This window comes from Photinus pyralis, unplaced genomic scaffold, assembly GCF_008802855.1.
Source record: "Photinus pyralis isolate 1611_PpyrPB1 unplaced genomic scaffold, Ppyr1.3 Ppyr1.4_LG4, whole genome shotgun sequence".
NCBI classification, from domain to species: Eukaryota; Metazoa; Arthropoda; class Insecta; order Coleoptera; family Lampyridae; genus Photinus; species Photinus pyralis.
The window spans coordinates 10,577,122-10,593,213 of NW_022170511.1; the positions used below are offsets into that span (position 1 = coordinate 10,577,122).

The 16,092-nt window shown below is 37.4% G+C and overlaps 1 protein-coding gene across 2 annotated transcripts in view; it reads right to left on the reverse strand.

The window, feature by feature from the left end:
* Positions 1-16,092, reverse strand: part of LOC116168604 (dopamine D2-like receptor) — a 44,054-nt gene that overhangs the window by 15,400 nt on the left and 12,562 nt on the right. For both annotated transcript variants that reach the window (XM_031484531.1, XM_031484530.1), the window contains exons 2-4: positions 13,730-13,982; positions 12,891-13,156; positions 1,503-1,673 (exon numbers count right to left, since the gene is read on the reverse strand). In XM_031484531.1, the coding sequence (XP_031340391.1) occupies positions 1,503-1,673; positions 12,891-13,156; positions 13,730-13,982 (690 nt within the window). The remainder of the gene's footprint in view (positions 1-1,502; positions 1,674-12,890; positions 13,157-13,729; positions 13,983-16,092) is intronic.

The following is a 16,092-nucleotide window of genomic DNA, read 5'->3' on the forward strand; positions in this document are numbered from 1 at the left end:
AAAGTGCACCGCGCTCTGGAACGCCAATTGTCGCAAATGATAACATAAAAGAAATCATCAAGTCCGTTCGTCATCTAAGCACTGTTCTGATTGCCATGGATTTCACACGAAACTAAGTATTTGTAACCACGTGGATAAGGCGGGATACAAAAGAAGTGAGATGTGTGGGAACAGACGAGTTAACGCAAACCATCCTCATGGGTCGAATTTCCATCTGCTAGTCGCTGCTGAATAGTAAAAATCAGGTCCTATAACTTGATTAATTAGTCGCAGGCGCGTTCTCCAACTCGAAGGGCATTTAAAGTGAAATAGTCCTCTTCCAGGTATCGTGAAGGCGGTCAGTTTTCGAGCACTATCTCTTATTGGCACTTGCCATTGTGCGAATTGATGTCCATGGAGCTACCAAATATGTACTTTTTAACTTGTTTAGCATTGCGGAGATGTAAGGGATCGGATAGGCATCAGGCTTCAGAACCTTATTTAACTTCCTATAGTCTACGTAGAATCTAAACGTGCCATTTTTCTTTGGTGCCATTAATATTAATGGACTTGACCACCACCATTAGAGGGGTCGATCACATCTAATTCTAATATGTCGTGAAAAGCCTCAATTTCTTTTATACCAAAAAATAAAAAATAATTAAATTAGTATGAAAGAAAAACACAAATATATGCTCAATCATTAATTGGTAACCGCGAGTGCAGATATATTCCGTTTGGATATCTTTCAAATCACAGCTTGCGAAGTTCCTACCAGTTATAAAAACCTATAACAATGTTCAGGTCGCCACTACTTTATTGTACTACTTCAAAACACTGCAAAGTATTCCAATAATGTACGATCGGTTTTTGTTCTTGAATCTACGGCTTTAAAATACCATTTGCCAACAATGTTCGGTAACGAGCGGAAGGAAACTCGACGTAAATGTTCTATGGAACTGGTATTAATTAAATTCCACTTTAAAAGAAGATGATTTTTTTATAGCCATCAAAGTATTTTAAACTTCACTCAAAGAAAATGAATACGCTTGATGAATTGGCTCAAATCGCTTATTAACCGAGTTCCGTTGAAAGTTAAATGGCGTATCGATTGAAAAATTTGCCACCGAAGTACTACCACCGCTCAAATTAAATTAAAAAAAGTTTTCTCTCGCATTCAGCCTACGTGGAAGGAATAAGCGAACTTTAAATGCTATCTAACAGCGAGTTCTGTTAAACTTCTCCTATAATGAAATAAATTTAGTTTGTACACATTGTAAAGTGTAAATGAATGTAAGTGTACAGCTGTACACAAATATTAAGGGTAACAAAATGATATTAATAAACTAGTTTACTAAAAGCCCGTAAATTACAGCGAATTCTATATACCAAACTCATTTACTATTGTAACTACTACTACGGAGACTCGCTCTATACATAAAATAGTTGTGAAAATGAGAGGGTGGGTTACCCCGAAAAATGGCATACGTTTAATAATCAGATTAGAAATGCTTAACACTTACTTTAACTCAGTGTCAAACGTCGCCCCATTCTTTTTCATTTGATGCCTCGTTTTTTTGGGACTCTCCAACAATATTGTGTCCGTTTGACTGGGCGCGTATCCCGAATCGTTATTGCCGTTTGGATCCGCTAAAGGCGCTGGAGTCGCCAAGCTCGCTACAACGCTCGATATCCTGCAAGAAAGTTTTCTGTTAGTAAATTATTCCTCTCTCAAAATACAATTATTTACTATTTTCAAGGAACATAGTTAAGGGTGAGGGTATTATATTTAATTAATGGAACCGGTTGAAGAAGGGTTATATGGAGATAATTCATTGTTGTGTTTTAGTCATTGCACAGAATGTCCATTTAAGAATGAGCGCCGAAAATTGACCATAAATAGAGGAGCTCTACAGTCCTAAGTTATGGAACTCAAAGGCTAGTTCGAAATAATTGTCCAGAAGTACTTACATTTTAACTAAACTTATACTAAAAATTTCAAGTGATTCTATCCAACTTAAGGCCCGTGAGAGTCATGTTCAATCCGTTTTTACATACGCTGATCCTTTAATTGGAGTGCGAAACAGAATATCTTAGTAGTCCACAGAATTGCACCCCAATACTAATCCCCATTAAATCTCAAACCAAACAAAAAATTCAAAGGTAGGTATAAAAAATTATTTACTGATAGTGCCCATGAATATAACGGATAGAGTACAATGTTGATTTAGTACCTATTGATCTAGTACTGCAACCAGTATAAATAAATCATGGATCCCCAAAACCCTTCGTTCCGTCCTAGTGCTACGGTTGCTGAAAAAAGTGAAGAGAAGAAATCCCCATTTTAATTGAAAACTGCACTCATTTATTCTTGTCCAATAAAAAATTGCTATTGTAATAAGTATGGGTGCCTGACTTTTGACCCAATTCCTCCAGAACTAGATAGACAGAAGTTTTCGAAACCGTTCCGCAAACCCATAAAGAGTTGGGAATGGTGTTCTTTCCCATTTAAAGGTGATGTTTGATCGACGAAGCTGAATTGTAACCCATAATTTTTATTGATCTCTGATTGCCCACTCTGCATTTTGCTAATTTTGTAATGGCTGTTAATAGATGAAGATCTGTGTGGAAGTATGTGTTATTTACCAAGAACTTCATTCCCTCTCCATGTCAATTTTGGGTCCGAACATACCAATTTCCTATGTTCAATTTTTAAATATACAAGTCAATCCACCTTGGACACAAATTTGACAGCAAAAACTTAGTAGTCCTTTTTTCTGGTGTAATGCTAGTAGAGATACAAGGGCGAACTTGGACTGTTCAAGGTCGCTCACCACCTGGCGGTGACCTTGAAAATTGGGTCAAGGTGAAGTTCAAAAGTCACCTGCCCCATGGCGGTGAGATTGGAAAGTATGTCAAAGTGAGACACAAGGGCACTTGCCCCTTCCCCCGAGCACTGTTCTTCTGTTGACTTTGGAATGTTTGTGACCTTGGAAAGTAGATCAAGAAAATGATCACCCGTCTTCAAAGGTCAATCATCCCATCTTGTGGTGCCATACTTCTTCCTCAAGGTTATCAAAGTTCAATGACCCGAATTTTTGTGATGCCATATTCTAGTTTCAAGGTTATCAGAGGCCAATAACCCAATTTTTCTGTGGTGTCAGAGGTCGATGACTCCATTTTTGTGTGGTGTCATATTTTATTTTAAGGTTATCAGAAGTTTTTTTGTGTGCAATACATATTTCACTTTCAAAATTATCAAAGTTCAATGACCTCCGTTCATAGCATACGGGAGTTGGAACTACAATTTTTATATGGTTATTCTGATATATTTCTAGCGTATATTTTTATGGGCGAGACTTCGTCTTCGTTATTCAAACCGCTCCTTCAGCTTTGAGAAGGTATGGAGATGGAGATGTAATTCAAGGTCGCTCGCCACCTTGCGGTTACCTTGAAGAATAAGTTAAGGTGAATCTAAAAGATTGATTTCTTCCAAATCGCAGTGACTCCATTTTTTGTGTTGTCATCTTCAGGGTCATCAGAGGTCAATGGTATCATTTTTTGTAGGTTAAGGTGAGGTTTAAAGGTCGATTGGCAACTTGTAAAGTAGGTCTAGGTGAAACTTAAATGTACGTTCGATTGTTTGATTAAAATAGCAACAATTGAATCCTGTTCTAGAAAAAGAGTGAAAGTTACCATTTTTGCACTATGTTGTCTTTAATCCAGCACGCAACACGATCCCTATAACCAAGGATGCTGTATAATATAAGGATTGCTCGATCCCTATACTTGTAATGTTGCCCGAGTTTAAGTCATATGTGACGTCACCAACGGACCTGACTGTCAGAATTGACAGTTATAATTTGCTAAGTTGTCAACGTTTTTGCATTAGCGTTATAACTGTGTGTATATGTTCGCTATATTGCAACAAAAATGCTTGGACGCCGCCATCAGTATTGGACTGTAATAACAATTTGGGGTAGTATTCACATTTTACACTTAACTGGCGTTCATTTTAGGCAGTGTCAAGAAGAACGTCGAGAAATCGTTATTTTAAGATGGACAAAGTTGAAATAAACTGATTTAGCTGCAATTTCCATGGATGATGAAGAGTACAAAAACCAAAAACGCAGGATGAAATGGGTTCACGGCATTTTGAGTACTTAGGCAAAAAACCGAAAGAGAATTTGTAGACTTGTAGACGGTGAATGGGAAGTGTTTCTAATTTAAATACCTACCTACATCCATTTGGACGTATTAGAGCCGCTTCTTACCAGGCTTAAGCGGCTGATAGCGTGACCTCTTCACACGGTACGATTTGCAGCGCCACAAGTAGCACGAAGCGCTTTTCAGAAGCGCCTTCACGCAACGAAAGCGCATGTACCAAGAAGGGGCGTCGTTTTTTTAAAAAATGGTGTGTGGTTTGAGGAGAGTTGATTTACTTGTGCCTTAGTAAAGAGCGTACATACTTGTGTACTGATATTTTGTATATAAAGCTAAGTTTGTTATTACTGATATGCGGGGGTTGTAGTTTGACCGTTGAAGGAAGGCGAAGCTGTATTAGGCTAAACACTTCATATTGTGTGGTAAAAACCATTGTAGCACGGTGTGGCAAACTCCAAAATTATAACAGAAATTGTACAGAAGAGACTTATAAACTTCAGTTCTTACTCATCTGAGATTTTCGCATAACCGTATCTTTTTTTCGAAGAAAATTTCCACTCTGCGCAGCGTTTCAAAAACGCATCGTGAGAAGGAGCTCTTAGAATCTTACATGATATAAAATACAAATGAAAGTGGTGCACAAATCTAAAAATCAAAGCATGCGGTGCGTCTGGGTCCGCCAGTGACGTCACTACACGCGACGAAAAATTCAGTGATCGAGCAATCCTTATATTATTATAGCATCCTTGCCCTATAACGAAATATGGTTGAAAAAGACGACACTTCAAGGTGAAGTTCAAATGTAGTTTGGAACCCCTGGTGGTATCTTTGGGAGGTAGGTAGAAGTGAAGCTCAAAGGTCACCATTATAACTATAGGGCCGGTTCTTGTTCAGTCCAAGGTCGCTCACCACCTGATTGTGACCTTAAAAGGTAGATCAATGTGCATCTTTAACGGTCGCTTCTGTGACGACTTTGGGAAGTTGGCAAAGGTTAAGCTCAAATATCGCTAGCTCCTGACGGAGACACTGCGAAGGCGAAGGCTTACTCGGTTTCGGAAAGTAGTTCAAACTATCGATCACAGGTCGCTCTCCCGCTGTTTCGCTCCTGGATACGACATTGGGAAATAGATCAAGGTGACGTCCAAAGGTTAATTCAGCTTTCTTTATAGTTCGGGAAATAGAGACTGAAAATTGACAATTTCCTGCAAAACGAGAAGTAGGTCCCATTTTTTTTGCATGTCATTGAGGAATAGCTGGTGGTTAAGAATCCAAGTTTTGGACCTCCCACCCCTTGTGCTTCACCCGTAACGTAAATTTAATTACGTGTTTTATTTATTTACTATTAATTAACATTACATTTATAACAGTCTTGAAACGAATTAATTTATAACAGATAAAATAGTATTTATCACTCGCAAAGTCACCATTTATAACAACGCGAACTATTTATGACTTCATCGTTTAAAGTAGAACTGTCCCGTACCTTAATTCGATTTGCAAACTCGAGTGCTTCCGAATGTTGCCACATCCGCCTTCGTTCTTTATCGCCGATGACTAATCTTTTATCGCGCCTCGATGTCTATCGTGATTTCTGGAACAGTCGCTACACTATCATTCATTCCATACTAGTGATATTGGTATTTCCAAATTTTATACTTCCCTAGTGTTTAAGATTTATTTATTGTAATGATTAAAATTAAATAAGGCTAAGGGTAGTTTTGGAGTTTTTTAGCCTCATTTAATCACCCCGTGAATACCTTGCTCGATAATATAATCCTACCCGTACGGTCATTTTGGTACTTTAGCAACATTTATTCCAAACTGTTCTGAATGAGCGTACCCTGCGACAAAATGTTTGGTAATTTATGACCCATTTAGGAGAAACAAAGCATAAATGAAACAAAACGAATAGTATTTCACTTCCGAAAAAATGACCGTAATGAAACATAAACTGTGTGTGAGTGCAAATTGTACGTTTATTATAATAGCCTGGTTGTCATAAAGCGTTTTCGTGGTACGTTTATATTGCATTCTATTTCAGCAGGCCAGTCCAGAAAATTAGATTTTTTGTATTGTTATCAATACATTGGCCGTAGATCCATTAGACAGTGATAATTGATTTCGCAATTTACACACATCCGTATGAATACCCATTCAAACAGTCCGGTCATAGACTCGTCAACAGAACTGCGTTTGTTCCTTCCACGTCCCGTTAATTGTTTCGTCGGAAGTCTATTGCGGAAGATGTCGGCTATTAATAATATTCACCGATTAGGTACCTAACAAAACGTACAGGCATCGCTGTTCTTAATTAAGTTTCCTCCTGTAAAACTACTGTAGCCAGGAACAAAAAGTTTCAAGTGATATAATTAAAACATGCAAATGCACTATGGTGTAATGCTACAGATAAAAATTAACCCATTAAAACGTGCAGCAAACGAGATGTGTGCAGTTTCAGTAAACCGACAGCATACGGTTTTGCTTTTTCTCAACTGAAAATTACATATTCATAAGTTTAATCCAGGCAACGTCCTTATGGGAATTATATTGAGCTATACTTTGTTCATAGCGCTTATGAGTTTAAATTACACGAGCAAAAGCATTTGTTACTCCTAATTAGGTTACATACGTGGTTTTTTTAGAGTTTCCATCATAGATGATTGATGGTACCTACTTTTAATTTCATGAGTTAGATTTGAGTGTTTTTGTTCGTATAATTGTATTACTTTCTATTGCCACACATTGTGCTATTGCATAATAGTTTTGTAGTATTAAAACATCACAATGTCGATGGTTGAATTTAATGAACATTACACCAGAAAAAGAAGTTGCAGTGTATTAACTGTAGAAATGAAGTTAAATATTTTGGCGCACGTAGAAGAAAAATCCCATTATGTACAACAATAATGTATTACTGTTCGTGATTTAGCTAGAGAATTAGAAATTTCAAACATGTCCGTATTGTACCGCAAATGTGTAAAACTTCAGTGACTGAAATAACGCTATATAAAGACAGTTCCACAGTTAATAAGTCAAATCTGCAGAACAAATCTGCCGAATACGTATCCAAAACAGTTTCTTTTGTTTATACTGCTGTCCATTTGTGCGTAAGCATAATTCGCTTTACATACGAATGTGGGAACAAATTCACCATCCGTGCGCGCAACCTTTTGACAGAATTTCCATCTGCTAAGAAACCGCCATTTGCTGAATTTGCTGAAGCAATGTTTAGTTCATTGCGTTCTGAGCGCTGCAGCTTGGGAGTAGTTTTCCTTTGTTTGCAGGTTTTATGGATCCGGGAATTGAGCTCACTTTTCTGGATAGCATGTTATTAAATCAAGGCAAGCGGTGCCTCATATGTTTTACTTGTATTTGGCACTACACGTGCGCATTTGTGTTCGGATCAATTTTTGTGGGAGCTTGGTTTTAAGATCAAGTAAGAATTAGCTTAATCAATCATTCCTGAGATTTCCGTCGTAGAGTCCAGATACTCCGTTTTGTATGTAACACAAATTATAATGTTGGACCTTTGAATATTTGTCTAAACTATCCCATCGGGGAGTTTATTTTTGATTTTTTTAAAATTATTTTTTTGATTTTTTTTATTACCCATACCCAGAACGAACTACCGCTGTGGAAGATTCTTCATTCTTCATGATTGGGATTGAAGCAATTGATATATATGGAAATATTCTTTATATGTTCAAGAAATTAGCACGGTTCTAACATTGCATGTGCTACCTTGCAAGCGTAGGTTCTGCCGTTGCGATCGTTTCTATACAAACAGAATTTTCATATGTTCTGAACGTCATTTTATAACGTGCATTTGAAATAAGTATGACAAGCGTCATTAGAATGCACAATCATTTATTTCACTTTATCTACCCTTACGGTTAAAGTAATCACTTTATCTATCCTGGCGATTAAAGAAGGTTTAGCCTACTCATTCAAACTTATTAAAATGTCATTTTAACATATTATGTATGCTATAGAATAAAGTAAATGAAATTAGGGAACACTCCAATCCTTCAGATATTTTGGTGTTTTCGCATCTTGCGATTTTAATCAATAAATCCTTGTATTAATATTCAAATTCTCCTTAGCATTTATATTATATGTACGGCGCAATGAATTCCTAACAATCAAAATTCCATCTGTGTTAAAGTAGAGCACATAATCACAGCAATCTAACAATCTTAAGTGATACCAAAGTGAAGAGAAACTGTCGAGAAATTTGAGAGGAATAAATGACAGCAATAATCTACGCTGATTAATATGTACTGACTTTACCGACACGCAACTTATGGAATTAAGAAATTTCTAAGCGGCAGTTTCATAACTCACATTAATAAGACGTTTATTGACATATCGTCCTAGGCAATTAGTTTCCATGTAAGTAAACGTTTTAATTAATTGCTGGTTCAATATTAAGCCGAAAACAAACTGAAACGTTTAAAATTTGAAATATTTATTCAGATGCGATTTTGATTGATCTCTTAAACATGGAATTAATCAACATCAAACCACAAATGGGCCAATTACGCTTATACGACTCATGAAAACGAAATAATCCACCTCAATATAAAAGTAGAAATGAAAATTTCATTACCACTAACGATTCTTTTCGCCTTTGTGGCATTTCATTTGAATTTCAAAAATGTCCTAAGAAATCGTCCAACTGGTATATAAATCATCAATCTATTTCTCATGTTTTATGGACAATCCATTATAAAATTAGTGGTGAGGATTTTACTATTGAGGGCATGAATAATGCACGATAATGCATAATTCATGAAGGACTTTAATCAGGTAGTATTAAAATGGATTACAGTTACAGATCACATTATTAACTAATCTTTGTAGAATTTTATCGACTATCGACTTTATCTAAAACGGTTAAGCGCTCTTTATCCATTTCCCATTCTTATTTTGATGTTGGTGTCTGATCCTTTATGTTAGCACTTACCTATTCTGAAATTGAAGGGAGCAATTTTTTGGTAAGGTACCTCTTTCATCTGTTCCTTTTCAGAAATAGTTCAAGGTCTTAGTAACAGTTATGCCAACTGTCTCTAAAGAGACTCGTTTTCCTCGAATGAATTGGTAACATCTGCCCTATGTCAAAGCGGAACAATTTTTGTGTGCCATTACATCTGTGGAAGCGGTGAGAAATTGCAGTTAAGTTAATCGGGGAGATTCAGATTTACGTTTTTTGAATCACATTCATTATGTCCAATTTTGATAGCGAGCCCACCGTCGAGGCTTACTAAACGTGAAATGAGGAATGGTGCGGAACTGAAAAACTGAAATGGGTTTATTTTATTTTATTTTATTTTGCCTTTATTTTTGAGTGGGCGGGGTTTCAGTCAAAGCTGCTCTACCAACCCAACCCACTATACATTTACAAATATCCATGCCCGAACTCGGATTCGAACCAGGGACCCTTAACACCACAATCCAGCTTTAACTAAACTGCGTCTCACGGGCCGACGGAAAAGTCATTGTTTCCAAGCGCTATGCCATTCTAAGGAAAATCAAAATGATTTACGTTTAGTGATAAACTGGAAAATGTAACAGAAAAGGTCAATTTGGGAAGAAGTATCACGATACCGTCCAGTTCTAAAGGCGCATTGGTCTCAGTGGGACTCGTTACGGTTAGATGGTCTTCTGGAGAGGGTTCTAGAAAATGATAATGGCACGACCACAGGATGAAATTAGTGATTCCAGAGAGCAAATAAACTAAGGTATATCGTGAGACCATCTCGAAGTGACGAAAACCCTGGTGTGGGAGCGATTCTACTGGGTAAATAGTAAACGCGATGTCAAAGAATGGTGCAGAAACTGTACAGTTTGCGCCACAAGCAACAGGTCAGCAAAAAAATTGATATCGCAGGGCCCTTCCCAGATACAGATTCTGGAAACAAATACATCTTGGTGGCCATGGACTATTTCAGCAAATGGACAACAGCATATTCTCAGCCAAATCAAGAAGCGACAACTGTGGCAGACATTCTGGTAAAAGAACTTTTTAGCAGATTGAAGTACCCCCTGGAACTACACTCTGACCAAGGACGAAATTGTGAGTCGGCGCTATTCGAAATAAGGGTGTGACAACTATTGGGCATTCGCAAGAACAGAACCACTGCTCTACACCCACAGTCAAACGGAATGGAAAGTTGTGTCCGACCACTAGCGTGATTGGGACAAATATCTGCATTTGTTCCTGGTGGCGAACCGTTGTGCGGTGTAGGAAACTTCAGCCAAGAAGTTACTGTGGAAAACGAGTAAGTGGTAACCTGCGTCAAAAATTGGATGTTCACGATAATATGCAGTTAGCTAGCGACAGGATGGTAGTGTAATACGATTGGAGGGCCCAAGTTGGTGGTTATCAACCCGGAGATTTGATTTGGTTGTATCATTTCCAGAGGAATCGCGGCCTATCCCCGATGTTATAAAGAGCTTGGGAACGACCATATACAGTTGTGAAGAGAATAAACGACTTGATATATCGGATACGGAAACTACCATGAGGAAAACCCGTGGTGGTGCACATAAATCGATTGGTTTCATGCGCGGGACAGAATGAGCCCGAGGAACAGGAAGCAGCGAATGTGATGCAAGTGAGTGAGTGCACTTTCGCGGAATTTATGGCACTTTACTCTGGAATGCAAAGATCACGTTTTGGTGTTGAGGATGAGGAATCTTGTTTGAAGCACCAACAGAATACACTTTGGCTCAAGGACGTCAAGATGTTCAGAGGCATTGCCGTGCAATTCAAGTTCTGGTGAGAAATTTACCTGCAACGTCCCAAGGTGGGTCAAGCGTGTTATCTAAAGGAGCATGGGCGATTCCGTGACGAAATACCTTGTGATTAGCCCAAGTTGTCAGGATTTTTGGAATGCGCTACAGCACCTGCAACGAAATCTACAAATTCATGGTGTTACAAAGCTGGCAATTCCGATGATCGGATGTGGTCTTGATAGGTTGAACTGGCGAACATTCCAGAAATGTCCATAGACATCCAGGTGCCATGAACGATTAGTCATCGGAGATAAAGTGCGAAAGTGGATGTGACGTAATCTTTGCGAGAAATATGATATTTTATTCTTGAATGCTCACGACCGCTCGGGAACATTCGACTTTACTATTTAAGCAAATCGGATTGCGTTACAGTGACGTTGCCATTAGAACGCCGAAGTAATTAATTGTTCGCGCCATCATAAATTTGAGTAATTGTTAGTGATAAATAATAATTACCGTTATAAATTAATCGATGTTAAGACTATTATACATTGATCGTCTATAACCTTGCAAGCAAATGCCCTTGGCAAGCGAGAGATCTTGAACCGGTCCATGATCGCCACCAGGTGAAAAAATGGGGTCAATTCCCTTCTATGTCCTTGAAATTCAGGTCTTTGACTTCGGATGACATTGAAAATGTACTTTGACACCACAATTGAGCTTATTGCCCTTGGATGACCTTGAACATGTAAATTGACACAGAAAAATGAGACCATTGACCTTGCATGCCCTTAAAAATGTAATTTGACACCCCAAAAAATGAAATACGATATCTACAGCTAGCCTTTTGGGCTTAATCTCGACCTACTTCCCAACAACACCGCCTACGTGGCACGCGACATTCACTTGAATTCCCAAAGTCACCGCCGCGTAGCACCTCCCCTTGACCTACTTTCCAAGGTCACTACCAGGTGGTGAACGACCTTCAACTGGTTCAGAATCGCACCTGTATAACTTTATACGACGAGTAACTTTAGTGCAAAACACTCAGCTCTTACACAAGGCAAAGCTTGCGCTTACCTTGAGAGACTCCACCTACGCTGATGCGCACATTTTTGAGAGTTGGCAACCGCGTGACTTTTTAGAAGGGGAAATCTGTCTGGGCCATCTCGGGAGCAAAAACGCTACTTATATTAGGGCCATCTGGGTTCTCGATTGAAGCGGCCGTCCAGAAAGCATCGTGTATAGTTTACGTTTGTTATTTTTCTGTTATTTAAGGCAGGCAGTAATCTTTGCATTTCTTTATAATTTATTTGTGTTTGTATTATTTATATTTTTTATAATTTTCCATATTTCTTTTTCCAATTGACTTAATTTAATCTCAATGCAGAATCACATTTCATTTTGGGTGTAAATGTTTGCTCATTTTATGTTTATGTTTTGATTACATGGTCTTGGACACGTAGGTAAAATTATAAATTTAGCTGATCATAAACAACGCCTCAGCCGCCGTATTCGCCAGTTTTAGCCTCATGCGACTTTTTCCTGTTTCCAGAACTAAAGAGACAGATGAAAGGACAACGTTTTGCCACTATTGACGAGATAAAAACCGCATAGGTGGAGGAGCTAAACGCCATACCGAAGATCGTGTATCAGAAGTGCTTTTAAGATTTGAAAAAGCGCTGGCACAAGTGTATAATATCAATTTCTCACATTTCTCAGAACGTTTGAGTAGTTTTAAAGTGATTTTGAGATCAATGACTATCTAGAAGCCAATTGGAAAATGCCTTAAAGACAAAGAGAAAGCACGAAAGGATTTCGACGTACTTCAATGCTGAGATGGTGCTTGCAAACACTACATTTGTTAGTGGTCGAGTATGTATTGACTGTTTCGATAACAAATTATTGCAGTGTCAGGTACGGAAAAATCATCTAAATAATGTTACATTAGCAAAGATGGAATAATCAGTTCGGTTTTGAAACCAGAGAAAAATATGAAAAACACTTACGCAGCTTCTTCAACAACGGTAGCTAGTATAAACTCAGTACTTTTGTCGTTAGAAATAATTTGGCATTCTGGCTCGGCGGGTTCTTCGTCTTCGTCTCCTGATCCAGACCCTGTATTTGTAGCTTGTTCATCTATAGGTGGCGGTCCTAAAGTTGTTTCGGCTAATCTTCTGGTGTTGGCTACATTTTCTATCACAGTACCGGGTTTAATTTCACATGGAAGGGGTTTACGCGTTAACCGCGCTTTTATCGCTCTATTTCGTAAAGCCTGTAACAAAATACGTACAATTAGTTTAAATACTTTTCTCGGCGTCATACATTACACTTGACAGTAGTAACAATTATTTAAATTTTTTTTGTGCAAATGTGAACATTTTAATGGTATATTAAGAATGAACGAGTACAAGTGCTTTAAAGACCACTCGCTTTGTATAGTTTTTGTATTATACTTGTAATGTAATTTAAAGATAAGGAAAATGGTTTATCACAGAAGCAGAAGAAAAGTCGTTACCTACAAAATCCAGCAGTCTATTACAAAGAATATGAAAAGTTGTTGGCGATAGATGAATAAGAAGCATCTTACCAACAAAGTCTTAAATGCACTCCTCGTTAATCAAAATCTGGTGGAATGGACTGTGTGGCATTAAAGAAATCCTATTAACTGTTAGTTAAGAAAAATATCAATATGCTTGATACCACAAGGTCCCTTCCTCAAGATTGAATCTGGCGATTGCAGTTTTTAAAGTTAAACGAAGCAATGGCAAAAATACAACTGATAGCAGCATTTTATCGGGCAATTATGTTTTCTGGAATGACATAAAAGGTATCTATCTCAACTTACCTTAAAAATATTATAATAAAGAAAAACCATGATGATGCATGGTATGTAGAAAGATGAAAGACTAGAGTAGATTATGAAATCGCTGTTGTAAAAGAGACACGCATCTTCGATTCGATCTGGTGTATTATTTAGACCAAGGACTATAGGTGATCCAATGGCAGCTGATATCACCCACACTAAAACTATTGTAAGCCACACTCTCCGATTGCTTTTGTGCTTCGCGTATTTAATTGGTTGTGTAACTGCTATATACCTGTAACAAAAAAAGGGGGTTAACATTTATATTTATCATAAAACAATAGTATGACTTCTTTAGTCATAAATTTGTAATTAAATTTTTAAGCAAAAGAAATTATTACCTTTGTAATGCTACGAAACGAGATGTTCACGAAATGTTCACGATTGTGAAGTATTTTTTATTAAAACGAATATAGTGCCGGGTTTTAAGTTAAAAGTATGCGAGATAAGGTCGGATTTTTCCAAAGGAGGGAATAGGAATACTTTATAAAGAAAGGGAAATAAGTGCACTAATTTCTAAATAAAAATTCAGCAATTTATTCAAGGCGGCCCGGATTACGGATTCGTGCCGTAAATAATTAATTCATCCTTAAATTTGATATGCACGGGATGTTTCCAATTTTAAATGCTTATTGCGGTTAAACAGGATAGAGTATAATGTACAGGAGCCCTTTTGTTTTGTATGTAAACAACGTAGAAAAAAAATTGAAATTTATGGCAGATTTCATCAGTGGTGGTACTTACTACACGAAAACAGTATAATCGGAATTTTGATTAAATGGTAATTTTGGATATTATACATTCTAATTTAAAGAGCACACGCTTCCCATTGCTCCACCTAATACCTATTATACGATTCCGTTTGATGGATAATAGAATCTTCGAGCTAACCTTATTAAAATTGCAATTGCGCTCCAGAATTAATCATTCAACTCAAATCGCCATTAATTAAATTACACCATAGATACGCGTTGCAATTAACATTATGTTTATCCAGAATAATTGGTCGCTATGTTGAAATAACTGACCATCCTGTTACATACATATAAACTAATCTTTATTTACGATATTTCCCATTTCAAATCTGTGTGTTTATGTTTTCTTTCAAATTATTCGACGTGGTCGTAAATTAAATACCTAGAGTGACGTCAGTTTGAGTAATACTTCATCAATTTATATTATATTATATATAATTATTATATATACTGAAGAGAAAGTGACGGATCAATGTCAACCTAAAAGAGCTCGAGGAGCATTTAACGCAGCTGAAAACGAAAGCAAGATTTGTGTAGTGTGTAAAATGGATAATTGCACTAATGAAAGTTGCATATAATTTCGCAGGATGATTATGAAAAAAAGGAGGAACATCGCTCAAGAAAACAAGTTGTGTTTTCTGTGTGTTCAATCAGCCCATTGGTCAAGTAAGTGTCCTGACCAAAACCGGAAATGCAAGAAGGATGAATATAGCTGATGCAAGAGGCACCATACGGTTCATTTGAAGCATTCATCAGTTTTCAAGAATAAAGGGAAGGCTGAAACAAGTGAAAATGAACGTTCTTTTCACCTGTAAATGTTCAAAAGAAAAGTGATCGACCTGCTTCTGAACCAGATGAAGAAGAAGGTTCAATCAATACAACTGGTTCATCAGAAAATTTGCCGAAAATCAAAATCCTGGTCAAAGGACCAAAAGGATATGAAGATGTTCATGCGGTGCATTAATCAGCATGATAGAAGAAGACGTAGCTCATCGACTTGGCCTAAGTGGGAAGCAACTATCAAGTTCGGCGGAATTCGATATTAATATTCAATTTACGTGAATCTCTCTGTTGGGCTAGCACAAAAGAAGAACGAATTCTACCGAGTGCAAAGAGTTGAAATTACTACGTCCTCGCAATTTTTATGCGGAAGCCTTCCGTAAGAAGTACCCTCATCCCAGAGAAATGAAATCAATGTCGGTGAACCAGAAACGCATACTGTTCACTGCAGATGAAATATTGGAATTGGTCTCTGCACTAAGAAGTTACTTGGCTGGTATGCAATTTACGTTTCAATTGATATTGTTAAGCAGTTCTGCTACATGTCCCTGAGTCAAGAAATTATACCTAATTTCTACGATGAAACAAGGAAAAGTTCCCCATTGTAATTAAAATAATCCAAGAGCAAATGTGCGTAGATAACTATTTTGATGCCCCAAAAAGGACCCATCAAAATACAACAAGATATGTGCAGACTTATCCCTTTAGTTAAATAAAATTCCTCAGCAACTGAGGTATTACAAGTAACACCAGAAAAGTTACGTGAAATGAATAAAAGATATATTGTCAACAAGAGTGAAATTCCGTGCC